Source organism: Cyprinodon tularosa, unplaced genomic scaffold (assembly GCF_016077235.1).
Source record: "Cyprinodon tularosa strain WSP-4 unplaced genomic scaffold, ASM1607723v1 ctg864, whole genome shotgun sequence".
In the NCBI taxonomy this organism is placed as follows: Eukaryota; Metazoa; Chordata; class Actinopteri; order Cyprinodontiformes; family Cyprinodontidae; genus Cyprinodon; species Cyprinodon tularosa.
Window position 1 is genome coordinate 94,520 of NW_024039634.1, and position 21,893 is coordinate 116,412.

General features: G+C 36.2%; 2 protein-coding genes across 2 annotated transcripts; both read right to left on the reverse strand.

Moving 5' to 3' along the window:
- Window positions 1-3,393: 3,393 nt before the first annotated feature.
- Window positions 3,394-5,600, reverse strand: LOC119775299 (dicentracin-like). The gene is made up of 3 exons (XM_038273233.1): window positions 5,445-5,600; window positions 4,023-4,130; window positions 3,394-3,900 (listed from the first exon to the last, which is right to left on the reverse strand). Exons 2-3 carry the CDS (start codon window positions 4,127-4,129, stop codon window positions 3,660-3,662), a joined length of 348 nt encoding a protein of 115 aa, XP_038129161.1. The 5' UTR covers window position 4,130; window positions 5,445-5,600; the 3' UTR covers window positions 3,394-3,659.
- Window positions 5,601-15,148: 9,548 nt separating this feature from the next.
- On the reverse strand, window positions 15,149-21,334 carry LOC119775305 (moronecidin-like). The gene is made up of 3 exons (XM_038273240.1): window positions 21,302-21,334; window positions 15,632-15,730; window positions 15,149-15,358 (listed from the first exon to the last, which is right to left on the reverse strand). The coding sequence occupies exons 2-3, from the start codon at window positions 15,727-15,729 to the stop codon at window positions 15,226-15,228; spliced, it is 231 nt and encodes a 76-aa protein (XP_038129168.1). The 5' UTR covers window position 15,730; window positions 21,302-21,334; the 3' UTR covers window positions 15,149-15,225.
- Window positions 21,335-21,893: the final 559 nt, after the last annotated feature.

Below are 21,893 nucleotides of genomic sequence, written 5' to 3' on the forward strand. Positions count from 1 at the left end.
GTGTGTTGAAGCCTGAACCATTACAACACTAGTGCCAATAATCATGAGGGAAGAAATGTAAAACATTGGAAAAAAAAAAAAAAAAGCCAGAAAGGACTGCCGGCAGACAATTAATACAATGCATTTCCATAAATATAATAAAAAGTTTTAAAATTTACAAACTAGACTTACAATATTCTAATGATAGTATAGAACAAGGCAGTTAAGGTTTGAAAAGTCTAATGCAGTTTTTGAGCTGGATCAGTTTAAATGCAATCAAAGTGCAAAAAGATCTATCAAACTAGGTATTTAATGACCTTTAAAAAGTCCAATAAAGTGTTCAAAAATCAATCACATGGGCTGACGTTTTCTTTTTTCAGTATAGAACAATATAGTCCAGGAGTGAAGAGTGTAGCTGCTGCAGTTTTTAAACTGGACCAGTTTGGAAGTGATCAAAATGCAAAAAAAAAAAGGTAAAATAGATACAGATATATTTTTAGGCCTTATGCTTTGATGAATATTTATGCCAACTTTAATGTTTCTATAAAAATCCATGAGGCCACAGTGTAGATGAAAAAAGGGGGTCAAGAGATTTCAGCCTGAGTCATTTTCGGTTAAAGACAGTTTTGATAGTCTCAAACAACCCAATTGCATGGCCAAACCATAAATGATATCAAAATAATTCCTTTAATGTGAAGGCTAAAAGGATTGTAGGTGATCTTTATCAAGCCTCATGCTTGTACATCAAATGGTTTAGGAGAGGCAGCAATCCCAAAACGTGTTGTTTAGGAATTCCAGCTCTGATTTTGGGAACCAGATGATTTCTAAAGAGGGAGTGTGGTCTTCTTGATTGGCTGGGACAGATTGCTGGAAAACTGTAAAACCCACAATAATAAGGGTTAGATTTTGAGAATACCTACAAAAATTCCTACATTATAATGAATATTATTTCTCAATAGAGTAAATATTGAGTGCGCGAAGAATTTATTTCCCAAGAGTAAAATGTTTACAAACATAAGTTGCAGCATAAAAATGCTGCGATTATAACACCAAAATCAGGACAGAAACAGTTAAACAGTTTGAAGCATCGCTGTAGCAAAACTATCAAATATATCAAAAATCTAATTAAAGCAGTTATAGTAGAAGGTTGTGAAAGTTGAATGGTGTTTGTAGGTGAAAGTATGCGGAACTATTTAAGGGCAAAGCAGCAGAATATAAGAGCCAAACTGGCAGAGCTACTCCAACATGCAGCCACCTTAAGTAGCGCAAGTAGGCATTTAATGTCCTCCTCTGTATTGTTACAGATCAGAAAAAAAAAAAATATATATATATATATCATAATTTTTTTTTATTTCTAATGCTTTTTATAAATTTTTGTTGCACTTCTATGTTGCAGTTTAAACAATTAACTGCTTGTTTAAGTAATACAAAAAAATACACAACCATTTGTGTATTTTTTTTCATGACTGCTTTGTCATAAGACTGCATATCATCAGTTTGATTAGTTTTTTTTTTTTTCATGCTATTCACTATGTCAAACGTTTTGATGGGAAAACGTTGAACGATATGTCTCTGGCAGCACACAAAGCACATTGTTTGTGTCTGGGTTATTTTGTTATGTTTGACTTTTTTTTCCCATAACACGATGCATGGTCAATGGGCTTTCTTGATGGATTTCACCACGCTCATGTAAACCCACTGCTTTAGCTCAAAATAAAATAAGTTTAATCTAATATAAAATGAAATCATTAAATTTGTGTTGGATTACTCTTTGGCTCAAGAAAAAAATATTTTAAAATGAAATTTAATAATTGAAAATAAGTATTTTTTTTATTAAAGAAACATACATTGTCAGAGCAGATTATTTCAGTTTCAAACAACTACATTCCTTTTAATTTTAGTAAAATTCCTTCATATAATAAATCCTTTAGTTATACAAATATAGATTCAGTATGAACAATTTCAATTCTGTTTTATTTTGCATATGGTTCCCTTCGTCTGGCATGCACAACCACTAGCTGCGTTGGTGGTAGTAGCCTGGTGAGCCAGACTGACTTACAAAGGGGTGTAAGTAAGTCCAGAAAGGCTGAAGACAATCAGGTCTCAAACATACTGGACCAATCACAGTGTGGAAAGTGAGAATTTAGGTCCATAATGCAACATCTCTTTTCTGTAGCTATAACAGTCAAGATTGAAGTAAGAACAGCCTGTGAATGAGCTGGATATATATATTTTTTTAATGTAACATTTGTTTTAAGAAGTTTTCTTTTTTTTGCATCACATCCCTTGGTATCTGTTTGATTGTAAAATGTTTCTGCTGACCCTGGTTGTCCCGCCTTTGAAATCGGGATCTTTTCCAAACTGATATGCCATGCATATGGCGTAAATCATTCTGAATGGCCAGGTTATGTGTTCTGAGAAGTGAATGCATTACACATGATTCTTCTTACCCTACTCATCACAGAATATCACTGGCAATGATGTGAAAACTGCAGACAGCTTTGAAAAGATGTGTATTTTGAAGGTGATGAACTAATGAAGTCTGAACCAAGTCAAAAATAAATTTAACAGCAATTTAATGTTTTTTTCCTATGGAAGCATGTCTATCGGAGTTTGAATTGCATTGCCAACTCAGATCAATGTGTTTCTTTGATTGAAAAACACTTCCACTGACATACCTGACAAAGAATAAGTTAGAATTTGCAAGCCGAAAGAACGTATTTTGACTTTTGCATTGTACCTAAATATTTGTACGGTAAATAAGATTATAACTTGGACCCCAACATGACTATCAGAGTTAAACTGCATCCTCAGAGTTTTACCTCTTCAGCTGACCTTCCCTCAGGATGAGTGCTATAATAATCTGATGTTAAATAACTGGGCTGTTTTTAGACTTTTAGAATTTGCATAATAAAGTGTGATTGGTTTTTCTGTTAACTGCAGACAGATCACTAACAGCTTGCACATAATGGACCTGAGTGGACCGAGAAATTATGGGGCTTCTTTCTTTTGCAGCAGATTTTGTTTGCTTAGATAATTCCCTGTCACCAGTTTAGCTTTATCCAAATGGTATTTGGAGAAGCATCATCCAGGCAATCTGTAGTCTTCTAGATGTGTTAATATTAATAATGTTTAACCTAGCTAAAATATTCCTATCATTTTGGTGTATCCTCAATTGAAATTTTTTATACGATTGCAATTATGATGTTGAAAGCTGAGTCCAGTCTTACACCACGGTCTATTAAAGATTTCAATACCCTGTTTTTTTTATGATAACCTGTGATCCTCAGTTGAAACTCTTTTTGCCATCTGACAATTTTTGTTTCAATCAAAAGGGAAAATAGCCTTTTATGGTAGATACAGTGATGCATTGTGTTGCACTCATGAAAACTAAGTACAGATGAAAAATGTTTCTAAAGTTTTCCATTTATTATTTAAACTTTATGTGAAAGGGTCTGCTTGGTAGTCCAAGAATCTCTACACTCGGGGTTACAGATTTACAGCAATAAAATGACACATTTAATTAACTGTTTATTGTCTTTATAAGAGAAGACTAATATACAGTCTTGAGCTCTAGAAGTAAGATTTTAAGAAATTTGAATAAGATGGTTTTACAAAAGGTTAGTCCGCATCAATACTTTGAAAAACCAACAGAAACCGAGCAGCCTCATGTCGTTTGTCTAATTCAAACGATGCTGTGCAGCTCTGTGTTTCAGTGAGCGTTTTTCCAGCTCCTCCTCAAGCTGCTGGTCGAGCTGCTGTTGATCCAGAAGCATCTTTTCCATTTTCCGATCAAGCTGCTTCTGGTCCATTTTATGGTCCAGCTGCTTCTGCTCCACATTCTGGTCCAGCTGCATCTGATCCACTTCATTCTGGTCCGCTTGTTCCTTTCTTGCTCCATGGATTGCTCCATGAATCAAACTTTCAAAAAAGTAAGTAACAAGGGATTAACTAAATTCTTTTTTTTTTTTTTTACCAATGACACTTAGATGTAAAGATGAATCTAATTATAAAATTATAACAGAAAATCAGTTGGTAGTTACCTAGAAATGCCATGAATGGCATGACCAATAAGACCAAAAAATCCATCACTGGGTTGAGCCAATAGGACAACAAAGGAAAACACAAGAAAGGCCGCACTAATCTTCATCCTGCAAAAAAAAAAAAACAAGATCCAAACAATTAAAATAGAGAATTTTTTTACAAGGTCAACAATTGTATTAAGTGGTTCAGTTCAAGTCAACTTGAACTTGAACATCTACTGATGATGTAAATGTTGCAGAGCTGTGGTTATAGAGTAGAAGTTTGACATTATCTTAGGCGTCCACTGAAAGCCTAGGTACCAGATGCACCCCGTACCATTGCAGTCAAGTCATTTTTAGAACATTAATGAAAGTGGCTTTATGATATTTAAATATGTCAAGCATTGAGATTAAATCCCAACAGGTAATCTTAGTCTGATGGTTTAATTGTACGATCAGGAGGCAGAACAAAGCAGCAGCATTTTATTTATCTGTGGTAGCCACATGAACTACTAATAGAACTAGAGTAATATCTTTTCTTGCCCGAATAGCCCTGGTGGAGAAGGATGTACATGTTCTGTCTGCGAAATGTTAAATTTGTGAAAGATTTTTTTTTCGTATTTTTATAACTGCTTTCTTCTTTACACAATGCCAGAAAAAATATTATATATTTGATCATATATATATATTATAATTATAATATATATATATATATATATATATATAATTTTCTGACAAACAGCTTGCTGAGTCTCCCTTGACTTGTTTTGTATTAAGTCATGTTGAAATTAAAAAGAATATAGCTCCTGTACTTTCTTTGTGCTTTTGAGTAACCCTTTTGATTTAATTTGCATACACCGGTACAGAGGAAGCTAAAAAGACTTTTGTTTTTTATGGGTAATATACATATATATATATATATATATATATATATATATATATATATATATACAAAAAAAACAAAACAAAGCAGAAACAAAAAGATGATTTGCTAATGATGCTGCAATATGTCAAGGGCAAAATTCACTGGTGACTCAGAGTGATTTCACTGCATCACTTAAATCATGTTGTTTAATTGTGAAAAACAAAAAGCCTACCTGTAGAAAGTGCACACTGTGATACTGAAAGGGTATTTAGGTTGTTCATAAAGAACTTAAAAATACATATTGTCAATAACAAATTGTCAATATGCAAACAGCACAAAATATGGCCTTAATCTTACAACCTCCTGCTACTGTACATGGTTATGCTGCTGGCAACCATCTAAGTATGTAAACCAAGTATCCAAAAAAAAGATAGTAAATTATTTCTACAGAACCATCATTTCTAGAGGATGTGGATGGTGTGCAAAAAAAACAAGTTACAACTTACAATCACTATGTAAAAAAGTAAACTTTGACAAATATATCACAGACATGATCACATGTCCAGTTAGGAACCTACCTTCCAGTACTTGATCGTTGTGGTGTTCACTGAGCAGAAAGGAGGATGTCCTGATCTATAGTAATCTCTGCACTGATGGACTGCTGCACTTTTATAATGCAAGCGGGTGTGTTGATGTGTCACGAACAGATGTGATAATATTGCGAAATATTATTCAGCTGTGGTGGCATGAAAACTTGACCAGACAGCTCGTAACAAATTTTTTAACATGTCATGCAAGTTTTCTGCAAGTTTCTACCGTGAACTCTTAAGCAAAGTAGTGATCAGAATCTAGCTTACCGATACCCATCTGAAGCAGGTTAGGGTACCCTAGTTGGGTCAAACTACTTAACCTACAACCAATAATTCTTAAATTGTAATTTTTATACCTTGTATGTTTTGACTTACCTCAAGTTTTGCTAATTAATTCAATGTTTTCAACACCTGCAAAAATAATCCATCCTGTAATCAAATGTCTCTCTATCAGATTTTCCAGACCATTGTAATATACTTAATTAAATGTGCCCACACTTTAACATGTACATAAGCCAATATTTAGTTTAAGCTGAATTTCAAATAAGCAAAATTTTGCAGGTCTTGTTTGATATTTAAAAGTGGAGAAGTACTATTTCATCCCTTTACTTAAATTCACTAGAATTTGTCTTTCCACCCCAGCTTAAGAAGAAGTCATTGGGTGATGTTCTCAGCTCTTTACCGGACTCTTGGTTCACAGGAACAGGAGAAGGCAGATAAACAATGAAGTAATCCTCGAGGACAGTCATGAAAACCATGCTTATCTCTTTACAATGACTCAAACCTTAACCTTTTAAGCTTACATGCTACTTTTCATACCTTGGCCGCAATGTTTCATGTGCAGGTTTGAATGTATAAAAAAGGACATTATTTGAATGAGTGCATTGATTCATGTAGGTCTGGGCAATAAATCAGTATATAACGTTTTAGACACCGCATCAATGTCAGTAGAAAATACATCCAATAAAACTTTTACCAATGTCATTAAACTTGGATTCAGAGACAGTTTGTATTTGTGGGGATATGGGCAGAGGAAAGGTTTAACCTGTTTAACTTGAGTTTCAACCTGTCATCTCCAAACTTAGCAAGTTAGGTAGTTAGGCTAATGCATTTTTAAAGATTATGTCAAAATAGGTTTAGGGTTGCATTTTTATATTCCAACTTTTTTTTTTGCTGGTCCTTATTTCAAAGAGGTAAAAATGCGAATACTGTGATGCATTTTTTAGCCGTATAGAGCAGTCATAACTTTTGGACTGCAGCAGCCTTGAAATCTTGCTTCTAACATGCCTCATACAAACAATCACTCTTAGCTTTACACAATAAAGTAACACACCTCCAAAAATGATGGAAACACCCTTAATCAAACTGTATGTTTTCCTGTTTCGGTCATGTGTAGATGTAAATGTGCATTGGTCTGAGTGCTAAGGAGCTTAACATGCATGTTACATTAACTAAAGGACATTTTCATTCTCATGAGAATTAGATTGCATCCGATTACGAGATTCACTCTTAACAAGTCAGACGTAATGTTTCATAAGGTGGACAAGGTGAAGGACCATAAATAGCTGTGTAATGTTGGCACTGCTGGAGGACATTCCTAATGGAAGAATTTGAAGGAAACCTGTGTTCAAAGATAATACTGACCTACTGGTTTGAATGCTCAGGGCAATCATTTAGGAGCACTGCATGAAACTTGCATCTCTGTTAAAGTACTACCTATGTTTCACTATTTGCAACTGGAGCTTTTGAAAGGGAGCTGATTCAAAGGTTTTAACACGTATCTTTGGGCTGACCCATGCAATTTATTTGTGACAGTCCCATCATAAACATTGCTCAGATATTGGTTGTTGGAAGTTGTTGGTTTGCTTTATTACACTATAAATGCCCCCCATGGTGTGTAGACAATGTCTCTCGATGCGTATAGCACTGTTTCACAACTCTCTTTTTTCTGTCTTATTAAACTGTTGCTATGGTTATTTTGACACGTGGTGGATGCCTATCAGCTATTTATACTTATAGTTTACACTGCATATTCATTTGTCGGTGAAGACTGGGCATTACAAGCAGTTTTTTTTCTGCTGAGACAAATGTCCTGCAAATTAGGACTTATAAAAGAAAGCCATGTGATATGTACGCAAGGTTTTATACGTCAGAATTTGTTTTAGTGTTATAAGTTTGAATATTAGTTGCTCCCGCTGACTTAGTATGAAAAAAGCACTCTTTTATGCATGAGTTCCGTGGACTTGTTAGGTTTACAATGTTTTCAACAGGAATGAAATTACCAAGAAGTATGAAGAGATCTATTGCGACTAGTTCTCTCTATCTCTTTATTAAATAGACTAAAATGAAATAAACACATGATTGTACAATTTGCCGTATTACAAAAATGGTTGTTAATAAAACCTCAAAGGTAGGTCCAATAATCCTCCCACTAAACCATTAACTTGTTTGAGCAACAAGAGCTTCCCTTTTTTTGGGTTAAGTGTTGCAGTTCTGCTGTAGTACATAAATAAATGGTTACCCGTATTCATTTAAAAAACATTCTACTTGTATTTGCATTTTATTATGTTCCCCATGAGATGTACTAGATAAATCTATTAATTGACCGCAAATTTAATCATAATCATAACAAAAGCCTTAGTATGTATATAAACTGTAGATGCCTATGTAAATTTTCAGTCATAATGGATGCCAAAAACAAGCTTAAATTTGAAGGCAACCGGACATTCGCACAGTTTTTTTTGGAGATGTTTTGACACCTATCTAGGAATCTTTGTCAACTCTGTTGGCTCGCACCGGAGCTAACTCTGTTTGGACTGCAGATGAATTTAAGCAGGATGGAGGAACATCCTCCTGCACACATTCCAAGTAAGATGTTAATCAAATAGCCACCCTTTGTTGTTCTGGATTGTTGGAGCACTTTGTTGTGCATGGGCTATGTGGTTGGTATTTTGACTCATAGTCAAAGTGCTTAGGTAACCTCTTGGGAATGAATTCCATGACTGATTTGTAAATGCTTGGAAGCTGAAACCACAATACTGTCCCTCTGTTCAGTGATGGCTTTTCTCTTTTCACAAAGATGGCTTCCTTGAAAGCTCTTTTAAACCATCTGCCCTGTCCAAGATCTGAACACTTTGGTCTTCAAAGGACATTTAAAGACCAAAGTGTTCAGATTTTGGACAGGGAGGACAGAAGATTTGAAAGGGGCGTCAAGAACATAATCAATGTCAGCTTTTAAATGTTATGTGCTAATTCTAAGCACATATCCCAATTAAATAAATAACTAAATAGTGTGCAAAAGTCTTGCCTACATGCAACCTGTTCATCAGGATTTGATCTACTTCAGGGTTGTACCTCATATCTCATTTACATATTCCATGCCTGAATGTTATGGATGTACAGCCATAATTCTGATTTGGATCCTAACCACAAGTTGAGTTGCATAGAAGTTGTTCTATCAAGGTGATACTTTATTGTATCTCTTACACTATATCCGTTGGTTGTGCTGTTCTTTTTACATCTCTTTGCAGGTGATGAAGCAGACTAAAGATGTTTTATCGTTATCTGCCTTTTATCACCCCTTTTATATCCTCTTTCTTTCATCTTCTTTGTTTCTGTTTTCCCTTTCCTGTTCTACTTACGTTGTAGTGTCCATAAAATCTGTAATACTCCCTGCATAATTATAATAAAGCTATTTATATGCATAAGTCATACGGAACACTATGGCAATACCAGTACAACCCCACTTGTGAAAGCAAAATCTGCTGGGCTCTCTTTTTGGCATCAAGACAATTATTCTTATTGGCTTGTATCAACTATGTTCTCTACTTCCAAACTTAGCATCTCTTCATCCATCCATAAGAAGTTTCTTTTGAAGTTGTGAGATGCACTATTTGAAGTTTTGACTAGATTTGATTAAACTTTTTCGCCTCTCTGTATAAAGTAAATATTTTGATTGAGATGAGAAATCTGCTTCCTGGTATGTTGAAGTATATAGTTAGCATCCAATCATCAATTAAACAGCCTAAGTTTTGGGGAATATATAAGAATTATGCTCTAATTTGTAGTTACCGATACATTATTACTATATCTTAATTTGACGAACCGGATCTTCTCGCCATTCTTTTTCGCGTTTGGTGCAATTGCAATTGCAGACCTTGACCTGGTCAACCAATCTTTAACTTTGTCAAGAATAAAATTTTGGCTTCCTTTCCTGTTTAAATAAGATAGACAATTGTCTTTATTGTGCTCTAAAATGTAATTTATTTGTTCATCAGTCAAGTTTAAACATATAATCATTTAAACAAATACACAAATATTTGTAAAATGCTGCAAAGGAATTATGTATTTACTTTTAGTATAAGGCAGGCAGTTTAATGATTTCAGTAACACAAAGATCGAGCTGAAATTCAGATCTGCCTGTAATGGCGTTGAAAATCCTTGTATTGTAACAAAAGCTTTTCCATTTGCTGCTGGTCTTTGTCTTGCTTGTCCAGTTCGGCCTGTTTCAGCTGAAGGTCTGCTTGTTTTCCCATAATACCCCTAAAAAATGTCATCCAGAAGAAAAAATCGATAGAAAATAGTGTTATATAAAGATTATGTTAATGAATCAATTAAACTATATAGGAAATTACAAATTTTTTTCTTCATAGTTTTAAAGTACCAAGTATTTTTATTATTGTAAACAATTAAAAATCTTACCTTGCACATTTTTTAAACAAGCCTGTGAAAGAGCCTTCTCCAGGTTGAGCCATAAGCACCACCATGGACAGCACCAGGAATACCACAATACACTTCATCCTGCTAATCAAAAGACCACAGTGGACACATTTAAAAATAAGATTTTTATAAAGATAAAAAAATAAATAAATATATATATATATATATTTCATAATTCTATCATTACCCCCAGTCATGGGGGTGATGATAATATTAGAAATGACTTTGGTTTCTGTGCCCTATCCAAGTTGCCAATTTATCAACTAAAAAAGCCTCTTTATTTCTTTTAAGTGTTTAAGCTCTAAAAATTATTTGAAGATGTCTACTTGATACTTTGATGACAGTAAAATATTTACTTTTATAAAATCGTACAGGTAAATACAGATGAAATATATCTAGTTCTTACCTTTCTCCTGAGGATCAAAACCTGTTCTATAGCTGATCGTTGACTGTCTCCCAAAATCAGTGAACTGTTGCACCTCTATATATGTCTAACAATGTGGTTGTTATCATATTGGGAAATTGTGTAAGATATTACAAAAGGTTTTTGAGGATTTGGTCTGATGTTGACATAACAGATGGTCATTTATCTTAAAAGACACAACCCAATGTTGCATCAGAGAGAATTCTTGGTAAATTCAGGTGATATGCTGATAAGAATTTAGCAGAATATTTTAACTTTTTTTGTGGTGTTAAGTGTTAACTTTTTAAAAATCTTTTGCTCTAGGAGGAGGACTTGAATCAAGTTTATGTCCCAACTTCCACTAAGCCACTAATTAACTTGTATTTCAGATATTTGAGTCATTCATAGGTTGACTTTGTGGTGTGCTTCAGATTATAGCTACGAGATGCTAGCCACCCCTGAATGTTCGTTCGCCCCTCAATGGACCAAATCAAATCCAATGGACCATCAAGCACCCTGCTAAGAGTGTAGAGCTGGACCAGATGTTTCATAGTTGAGATGAATATCACACTGCTCCTCCTTGAGCCAAGGGCACTTCTGTTCCCCCCAGGCGCTCTGGAAAATTTGACAAAATGTCTTTGAGGTTGTCTTTCACCGTGGTCTCTCCATACTGCTCCCAGGCAATTGTTACATCACCTGAGCAGCAGAACGCAAAGCCTTATGGAAACCCATAAGCCAATTTAGCTTAATAAAACTCCTTCAGCTTGACCGACACCCTTACTGTCAGTGTACAACGTTGGATTTGGGGGTTGTCACCAAGACACCTAGATCTTAAGGCCACATCTATTGGTGGCCACATTGGCAATGAAGGCACAGAGCATTATCCATTCAGACTTCCTTCCCCAATGCTTGTCCTGAATCATAGCAAGGTTCTCCCACTTTTGTGAGATTAATACATCCACGACTGAGGCCTCCACCCGATGTACCCAGCACACCCTCACTACTCCCCTGGGCCTGCAGAATATGTACAACTTTACAGGCTTGGCTTCATTTCTGCACCTGTTTGGCTCACTTGACCCTAGCTGTGTACCTGGCTCTCTCTGCGCTTGCTTTGCTTCTCCTTTTGCTCACCACTTGATTAACTATACATTACCGTTCAAAAGTTTGGGTTTACCCAAACAATTTTGTGTTTTTCCAGAAAGATCACACTTATTCACCACCATACGTTGTGAAATGAATAGAAAATAGAGTCAAGACATTGACAAGGTTAGAAATAATGATTTATCAAACTTTGCTTTTGTCAAAGAATCCTCCATATGCAGCAATTACAGCATTGCAGACCTTTGGCATTCTAGCTGTTAATTTCTTGAGGTAATCTGGAGAAATTGCACCCCACACTTCCAGAAGTAGCTCCCACAAGTTGGATTGGTTGGATGGGCACTTCTTGCGTACCATACGGTCAAGCTGCTCCCACAACAGCTCAATGGGGTTCAGATCTAGTGACTGCGCTGGCGACTCCATTACCGATAGAATACCAGCTGCCTGCCTCTGCTCTAAATAGCAATTGCACAATTTGGAGGAGTGTTTAGGGTCATTGTCCTGTTGTAGGATGAAATTGGCTCCAATCAAGTGCTGTCCACTGGGTATGGCATGGCATTGCAAAATGGAGTAATAGCCTTCCTTATTCAGAATCCCTTTTACCCTGTACAAATCTCCCACCTTACCAGCACCAAAGCAACCCCAGACCATCAAATTACCTCCACCATGATTAACAGATTGCGTCAGGCATTCTTCCGGCATCTTTTCATTTGTTATGCATCTCACAAACATTCTTCTTTGTGATCCAAATACCTCAAACTTGGACTCATCCGTCCACAACACTTTTTTCCAGTCTTCCTCTCTGCAATGTCTCTGTTCTTTTGCCCATCTTAATCTTTTTTTTTTATTGACCAGTCTCAGATATGGCTTTTTCTTTGCCACTCTGCCCTGAAGCCCAGAATCCCACAGTCGCCTCTTCACTGTAGATGTTGACACTGGTGTTTTACGGGTACTATTTAATGAAGATGCCAGTTGGGGACCTGTGAGGCGTCTGTTTCTCAAACTATAGACTCTAATGTACTTATCTTCTTGCTCAGTTGTGCAACGCGGCCTCCTACTTCTTTTTCTACTCTGGTTAGTTCCTGTTTGTGGTGTCCTCTGAAGGGAGTAGTACACACCGTTGTAGGAAATCTTCAATATCTTAGCAATTTCTCGCATGGAATAGCCTTCATTTCTAAGAACAAGAGTAGACTATTGAGTTTCAGATGAAAGTTCTCTTTTTCTGGCCATTTTGAGCGTTTAATTGACCCCACAAATGTGATGCTCTAGAAACTCAACTCTGCTCAAAGGAAGGTCAGTTTTGTAGTTTCTGTAACGAGTTAAACTGTTTTTAGATGTGTGAACATGATTGCACAAGGGTTTTCTAATCATCAATTAGCCTTCTGAGCCAATGAGCAAACACATTGTACCATTAGAACACTGGAGTTATAGTTGCTGGAAATGGGCCTCTATACACCTATGAAGATATTGCACCAAAAACCAGACATTTGCAGCTAGAATATTCATTTACCCCATTAGCAATGTATAAAGTGTGTTTCTTTAAAGTTAGTTGTATGTAAATTAATCACAGTAATCAATGAAAGAAAGGCCATTTTCTTCCAATCATAATCCTTGCATTACATCCAAAGGGAAGAAAGCAAACCCATCACAAAGAGTAAATAAAAAATATTGCACCCACAGTGGCAGAGATTACAAATCAAAACAGTGGATTTAAGAAAAACACCATTGCTTTGTGTAATAAAATAAGCACCTTAGCTGTGCAGTTTAACTGATTAAAGAAAAAACTTTTTTTCAGCCACTAAATACCATGAAAAAAGGTTTTCATCTGTATTTTAGGATTTTGTCTTCCAGCTCCTGGTGGGTGATACAAAACTTTCTTTGATTTTGACAAAATTTTCATGATGTGTTTTTAAAGGTCTGAACCAAAGATGCAGAGAACCACTCAGAGAACCAGGAAGAAGGTTTAACAGGTTTATTGGGATGAGGGTACAGGGTAACTGTGATCTGGAACTCAGGTAGCTGGTGAACAGGAACTTGGATGTCTGGAGGGGATATCACAACGGTTAGTTCAGGAACCGTGGGGATCTTGAATGCCGTAGAGAAAATGCTAGTGAGGGACTCACGTTTGGGGGCGGGTTTATTCTCTCACTAGCCTCCAGTCTGTGTGGGTTGATCAGAGAAGAGGGAACATGTTGAAGCGTGGACAGGTAGACATTCTTTGGACCTGCAGGAGCCCTGGAGCGGACTGTCACTTAGATTTCCTTGAGGGACTTGAACGGCACATTTGGAGGTTTCTCCCCTGCTCAGTGTGAACTCAGTAAACAATCCAACAGCACATGTGGAGGTTTCTCCCCTGCTCAGTGTGAACTCGGTAAACAATCTTTCCAGGGGAAGAAGCCAAACATCCAGTATGCAGGAGGACTTACTGCCAAAGGCAAAGACAAAAACAAGGTTAGACTTAGAGAGACAAAGACTCAGTTTGACTCAGTGAAACAAAGACTCAGGTTAGACTCTGCTAATCTAAGCATGGCTAGAGTACCAAAAACTGGCAAACACTCTGGCGACAAGGCACTGACAGTTCACTGCTTAAGTACTCCTCCAGATAATGATCCAAAGAGCCGCAGGTGTGCAGGGAGGACCAATAATGACAGGGCGCCACCTGGTGGTGGAGGGAGAGATAGACACAAAACAGACCACACAAACTGGATTCCTGACATAAATATATTTTTATTATTTTGCTGCAGATGTTTTTATAAAGACCCACATGAGAAGGCACTGATATTTCTTTTTTCTTTAAATGTATATATTATACTGCAATTAAAATAGATGATACTATGAATGAGACTCTCTGAGCATATAGCTGGAATTTGTGTAGGAATTAGGAAGATGGCATATACGAGAAACCTCCTCTTCAGCTCTCGTTTGGTCAAGCTATTTGGCTTCCACGCCCCCGCCCTCCCCAAGCCCTAACAATACCTGAGTCGATGCAATCATCTGGTATTCCTTACATAGAAAACATTTTGACTGTATGATCTGGTTGAATTGTCTGTATAAAGAGCCTTGAGATGACATGTGTTGTGAATTGGCATTATATAAATAAACTGAATTGAATTGGAATATGGCTAAGTATCACCAGCATAACAGTGGAAATGAATCCCATGCTGTCTGATAATTTCACCAACTGTGATCATATATGTAGTGAATACAATTGGGCCTAAAACTGATCCCCGTGTAATAGTGATGGACTAAAACCTGAACCGTCAGAGGCAGATAAAGACGGTTAAAGTCGGACCTGTATCATATGAATAACTTGTCTGTCCTCCATTTTTTCCCAACAATCTTCAACATTGTTTAAAATGAAACATTTTGGGTTGATTTTATTTTTAAAGAAGACAGGCAAAATGCTTTTTAATACTGCTGCAAAACTTATTTTTTATTAACCAATTCACTTCAACATAAGATCATTTGAGCAAATACCTAAGCACATTGATTGTATGTTTATTTTTAAACAGGTTAGGCAAACGATCAAACTCTTATTCAGGTAGGCCTCTAATGGCGTTGAAAGTCCTTCTGTTGAAATGAACGTTTCTCCATTCGCTGCTGGTCTCTGTCCTGCTTTTCCAGTTCAACTTGGTCCAGCTGCTGGTCTGCTTTTTCCAATTGTTGTTTTCCCAAGATACCACTAGGAGGAAAGTAATTCAAAAGGAAAGAATGTGTAGACATCAGTTTTAAATAAAGTAAACCAGTTAGTATGTAGATTAATCAATTCTAATTGCTGTTTCCTTTAAACAGCAGAAAAGTAAATCATCAGGAAAGAATGTAAAAAATAGTGTTACACAAAGTTAATAAACAATTATATCGTATATAGTTTAGAAAATTGTAGCTTTTCTTCCCTTCATAATCTTAGTGCTTTTCTATATTTTTTGTTTTTGTTGTAAGAAGTTGAAAATCTTACCTTGCACATCTTCCAAGAAGATGTCCAATAAAGCCTTCTCCAGGCTGAGCCATAAGCACCACCATGGACAACACCAGGAATGCCACAATACACTTCATCCTGCAGATCACAAGGCTCCAATGAATACATAATTCCTATATAATAACAGCAGTAAATTATATATGTTTGTATACAGAAGGATTTTGAAAGTTGCCAGGTTTAATATACTGTGTCATATTACTAAGGTAACAGTTTCATACAGTAAGACATGTTTTCCTACTTGGTCTGTGATTCCGGTGTGTATTAATATTACCCTTAAAATGACTTGGGTTTCTTTAATACACCAAAGTTGGCAAAATTAATAATCAATTACCTTTAATAAATAACAATGTTTTTTTATCCTTTTTGTCTAATTATGTAGTTTGTAGATGGCTGTTGTTAAAATGTCAAAACTCAAAGATGCACATGTACCGCTGAAATGTATTTAGGTCTTACCTTTCTCCTGAGAGTGAAACCTGTTCTATAGCTGACAGTTGAGAGGATCACAAAATTTGGTAATCAGTGGACTGTTGCTCCTCTCTTTATATCTAACAATGGCTTGATTATCATATTGTGCAAATAACTGAAATATTATAAAAAGGTGGGTATGGTAAGGACCTTGTCTGGCATGTGGACATGACAGTTGCTTATCTAGTTTAAAGATGCAACTGAAAGTTGCATCAGGCAGGACTCCTTTTACTAAAGATGGGTGAAATTTTAATAAGAATTTACCAATTCAACAGAATTAAATTCATTTATATTGTGTCAATTCAAAGCACATTCATGTTAAGACATGTTTTAGAGACAAATCAATAAATGAATACAAACTGGGTGAATGTTTTCTATTCAAGGTAGCTTTTTACTTTTAGAAATTCTAGGCACACATGCAACAATAAGATTCATAATATAAGATTATCAGCTCTGTTGTGGATTTTAAAAGGGTCTAATTTGGGTTGGAACTATTAATTCGATTGATCGTTATTAAAGGAGAATTCCGGTTTTTAACACTTTTAGCCCATTTTCTGTATTGTCCAGGATGAAATCGAATGATCTACACCAAAATTTTGACAATTGGTCCTGTCTCTGCTTTTTGGCTCATTTAGAATCAACCCCTGGCTGCTTCAGAATGGCTTCCATAGTGCATGTCCGATAATGTCCTTAAAACAACCTTAAACGTTCTTTTTTTAAAATATGCTACTCACCGGGTCGTCAGCGCTGTTCAATGACGTTCCAAAAAAAGTTTCGTAAAGAAAAAACGTTCCTGTAGTGTTTTATTTAGCATTTGTTAATCCCATTGAGTTCTGTTGGAATAGTCAATATTCCGCTGCCACCGGAAACGGAAATGGGGCCTGTTTACACAGTTGTAGTCTTTTCGCTTCACTCTGTGTACTCCGACGTCGAGAATCAAGAATCCACCTTTCGTATTCCATTTTCAGAGTTTTTTAAAGTGTTTAACAGAGAGGTTAGCACCTCGACGTCGGAGTACACAGAGTGAAGCGAAAAGACTACAACTGTGTAAACAGGCCCCATTTCCGTTTCCGGTGGCAGGGGAATATTGACTATTCCAACAGAACTCAATGGGATTTACAAAATGCTAAATAAAACACTACAGGAACGTTTTTTCTTTACGAAACTTTTTTTGGAACGTCATTGAACAGCGCTGACGACCCGGTGAGTAGCATATTTAAAAAAAAGAAAGTTTAAGGTTGTTTTAAGGACATTATCGGACATGCACTATGGAAGCCGTTCTGAAGCAGCCAGGGGGGGATTCTGCATGAGCCAAAAAGCAGAGACAGGACCAATAGTCAAACTTTTGGTGTCGATCATTCGATTTCATCCTGGACACTACAGAAAATGGGCTAAAAGTGTTAAAAACCGGAATTCTCCTTTAAACGATTATGGAAATAATCGTCAACTACCTTAGTAATCAATGAGTCGTTAACTGGAGTATAGAGACTCTGAAACATACCTCTAGCTGACATAGTGACCCAGTTAGATCGGTAAACATATAGGGATTGTAAAAATAATTTGCATTTACGATCAATATGCACTATCCAGAACTCAAGTGTAAAATTACACTTTAACCTGGTTTAAATGAAGGAACCTTTTGCTCTGAATATTAATTGATTATTAAATAAAGTAAACAACAGATTAATGAATTTGCAAAATAACCGTTAGTTGCAGCCCTAGTAACAAAGAAGGAAAACTAAAGTAAGAGAAATAAGATCTCTCTTTAATTTTTTATGTTCAACAGAAAAAAAAAAAGAAACTGGCTGAAGTTTTGTGGATCAGTTGAAGGCTTTTACTACATTGTTTAGGCTTCCTCCATTGAAAGAATTACAATGGTAGCCTTAAATTAAGAAATACATAGAATTGTTTTTATTTCTCTTTTGGAATATTCTGGACCTAAAAGGAAGGGTTTATAGAAACCTGTTTATTATAGGATTTAAACCACCAGTCCTTATCAACAATAACATCAACGTTTTTTTAATTTTTTATCGGAGGCCATTTTAATGCCATCCAGTTGAAATGGCTGCTTAAAAGCTTAATGTGCATGACTCTGGTTGAAGGACAATGACTTCCATCTTTTCTGAATTCAAAAGCTGAAAATGTAAAGTCATTCATGTTATGAATTATTACTGAATTACTACTTACTTTTTAAGGGCTGTAAACAACCATGTAATAACAAACCAACAAGTACAACCGTTACTCATATTAAGCCTGTGCTGCTATGGCCTTTAGGGAATAATTTGTTTGCATTAAAAAAAAGGCCTGTTTTTGATTGGCTAGTTGTGTGGTTCATTGAAATATATAATCAATTTGCAAGCGCAGACAATTAGCCAAGCGAGCGTAGTGAGAGGCGAGTTCCCAGCTGAAGTCCAGCAAGCATGGATTAGGCCGAATGTGTGCAAAAAAAAACTGAGCACTAATAGAAAATTACGGGCATAGGAGCCCAGTTGGTGGCACAAAGTATGTCAGAGTTAGGAGTGTGCCAGTAGGGTTGGGAATTGAAAAGATTTTCACGATTCCGATTCCCTTTTCGATTCTATGAAACGATTCGATTCTTTATCGATTCTTTTTTCGATTCCAATTTGGGGAAAAAAGGAGAACAAACAGTTTGCACAATCAATTGCACAATCTTACAAAATCAACAAGATCAAGATGTCCACAGGAAATGTGAAACTGGAGTAACATCCGTGTTTAAATGAAAAATGAATACAAGAACAAACTTAATAACCAACAATGTCTAATAACAAATGATGGGATAATAACCTATTTTAAACAACAAAAAATACTAATTATAAAAGAGTAGTAGGGAAAATTAACAGTTATTTTGCAGAAAGATGAGCATATCTGCTTTTTCTGGAAGGATACGGGATCTTTCAGCGCTTATGGTGTCTCCAGCCGTGGAGAACACCCTCTCAGATGGGGTGGAGGAAGCCTGCACACAGAGGTAGTTTTCAGCCAGTCCAGATAGCAAGGGCAGCGTATCTTGCTTGTTCCACCACCACAGTGTGGCGCTATCCCTGCAGGGGATGGAGGGCAAGCTTTTATAGAGGTGGATTTCCTGATCCACCCTCTGGGCTAAGGAAAGACGGGGCTTTGATTCACAAAGTGACCGCAGCTCGTTGTCTTCCTCCTCGAATAGTTCTTCCAACTTGCGTAACTTGCGTAACTTACGTAAAAAACGTGACGTAAGTTGTGCTCCCCAGAGCCGGCGCTCTAGGCTCTGGTGCTGCGGGAATCGAAAAAAGAATCTGCCAAAAGATGCCATGGAATCGGAAAATACGGAACCGGTTCTGAACAGGAACCGGTTTTCGATTCCCATCCCTATGTGCCAGACATGTTTTGCAGGTGTGAGATTAGGCATATTATATCCTTGGTGTCACAAATAAATATGCCCTACATCTGCTGCTCTCTCTCTCGTAGGAGCTTAAGTTCAGGGTCTCCTTTTACAATCTAGACTGTAAAAAGTTCAGTGGCCCTTTTTCTGAGTTTGCCAGTTTTCCATGAATTCAGTTCAGCTACTAACCTGTTTCTCCCTCCCCGAATATCCTTGCTACTTGTGCTGGTGTGTGGCTCTATTTCACTCTCCATGTCTGGCTAGAACTTTGAATCCTTATGGTTTTGAGCATAACAGATTCATCAGGGCTCATAGACAAATGAGTCAATGCAATCATCTGGTTTTCCTTACATAGAAAACATTTTGACTGTATGATCTGATTGAAATGTCTCTATAAAGGGCCTTGAGATGACATGTGTTGTGAATTGGCATTATATAAATAAACTGAATTGAAATGGAATATGGCTGAGTATCATCAGCATAACAGTGGAAATGAATCCCATGCTTTCTGATAATTTCACCAACTGTGATCATATATGTAGTGAAGATAATTAGTCCTAGCACTGATCCTTGTGTAATAGTGATGGACTAAAACCTGAACCTGCAGAGGCAGATAAAGACGGTTAAAGTCAGACCTGTATCATATGAATAACTTGTCCGTCCTCCATTTTTTTCCCAACAACCTTCAACTTTGTTTAAAATTAACATTTTGGGTTGATTTTATTTTTAAAGAAGACAGGCAAAATGCTTTTTAATACTGCTGCAAAACTTATTTTTTATTAACCAGTTCACTTCAACATAAGATCATTTGAGCAAATACTTAAGCACACTGATTGTATGTTTATTTTTAAACAGGTTAGGCAAACGATCAAACTCTTATTCAGGTAGGCCTCTAATGGCGTTGAAAGTCCTTCTGTTGAAATGAACGTTTCTCCATTCGCTGCTGGTCTCTGTCCTGCTTTTCCAGCTCAACTTGGTCCAGCTGCTGGTCTGCTTTTTCCAATTGTTGTTTTCCCAAGATACCACTAGGAGGAAAGTAATTCAAAAGGAAAGAATGTGTAGACATCATTGTTAAATAAAGTAAACCAATTAGTGTGTAGATTAATCAATTCTAATTGCTGTTCCCTTTATAGTCTTAGTGGGTATTTTTAGTTCCTATCATAAGAAACAGGAGAAAAGGAAATCATCAGGAAAGGATGTAAAAAATAGTGTTACACAAAGTTAATAAACAATTATATTGTATATAGTTTAGACAACTGTAGTTTTTCTTCCCTTCATATTCTTAGTGCTTTTCTATATTTTTTGTTTTTGTTGTAAGAAGTTGAAAAGCTTACTTTGCACATCCTCTAATAAGACGTCCAAAAAAGGCTTCTCCAGGCTGAGCCATAAGCACCACCATGGACAACACCAGGAATGCCACAATACACTTCATCCTGCAGATCACAAGGCTCCAATGAATACATAATTCCTTTATATTAACAGCAGTAATTCATATATGTTTGTATACAGAAGGATTTTGAAAGTTGCCAGGTTTAATATACTGTGTCATATTACTAAGGTAACAGTTTCATACAGTAAGACATGTTTTCCTACTTGGTCTGTGATGCCTGTGTGTATTAATATTACCCTTAAAATGACTTGGGTTTCTTTAATACACCAAAGTTGGCAAAATTAATAATCAATTACCTTTAATAAATAACAATGTTTTTTTATGCTTTTTGTCTAATTATGTAGTTTGTAGATGGCTGTTGTTAAAATGTCAAAACTCAAAGATGCACACGTACCGCTGAAATGTATTTAGGTCTTACCTTTCTCCTGAGGGTGAAACCTGTTCTATACCTGACAGTTGAGAGGATCACAAAATTTGGTAATCAGTGGACTGTTGCTCCTCTCTTTATATCTAACAATGGCTTGATTATCATATTGTGCAAATAACTGAAATATTATAAAAAGGTGGGTATGGTAAGGACCTTGTCTGGCATGTGGACATGACAGTTGCTTGTCTAGTTTAAAGATCCAACTGAAAGTTGCATCAGGCAGGACTCCTTTTACTAAAGATGGGTGAAATTTTAATAAGAATTTACTAATTCAATAGAATTCAATTCATTTATATTGTGTCATTTCGAAGCACATTCATGTTAAGACATGATTTAGAGACAAATCAATATACTAATACAAACTGGGTAAATGTTTTCTATTCAAGGTATCTTTTTACTTTTAGAAATTCTAAGCACACATGAAACAATAAGATTCATAATATAAGATTATCAGCTCTGTTGTGGATTTTAAAAGGGTCTAATTTGGGCTGGAATTATTAATTCGATTGATCGTTATTAAACGATTATGGAAATAATTGTCAACGAACTTAGTAATCGATTAATCGTTAACTGGAGTATAGAG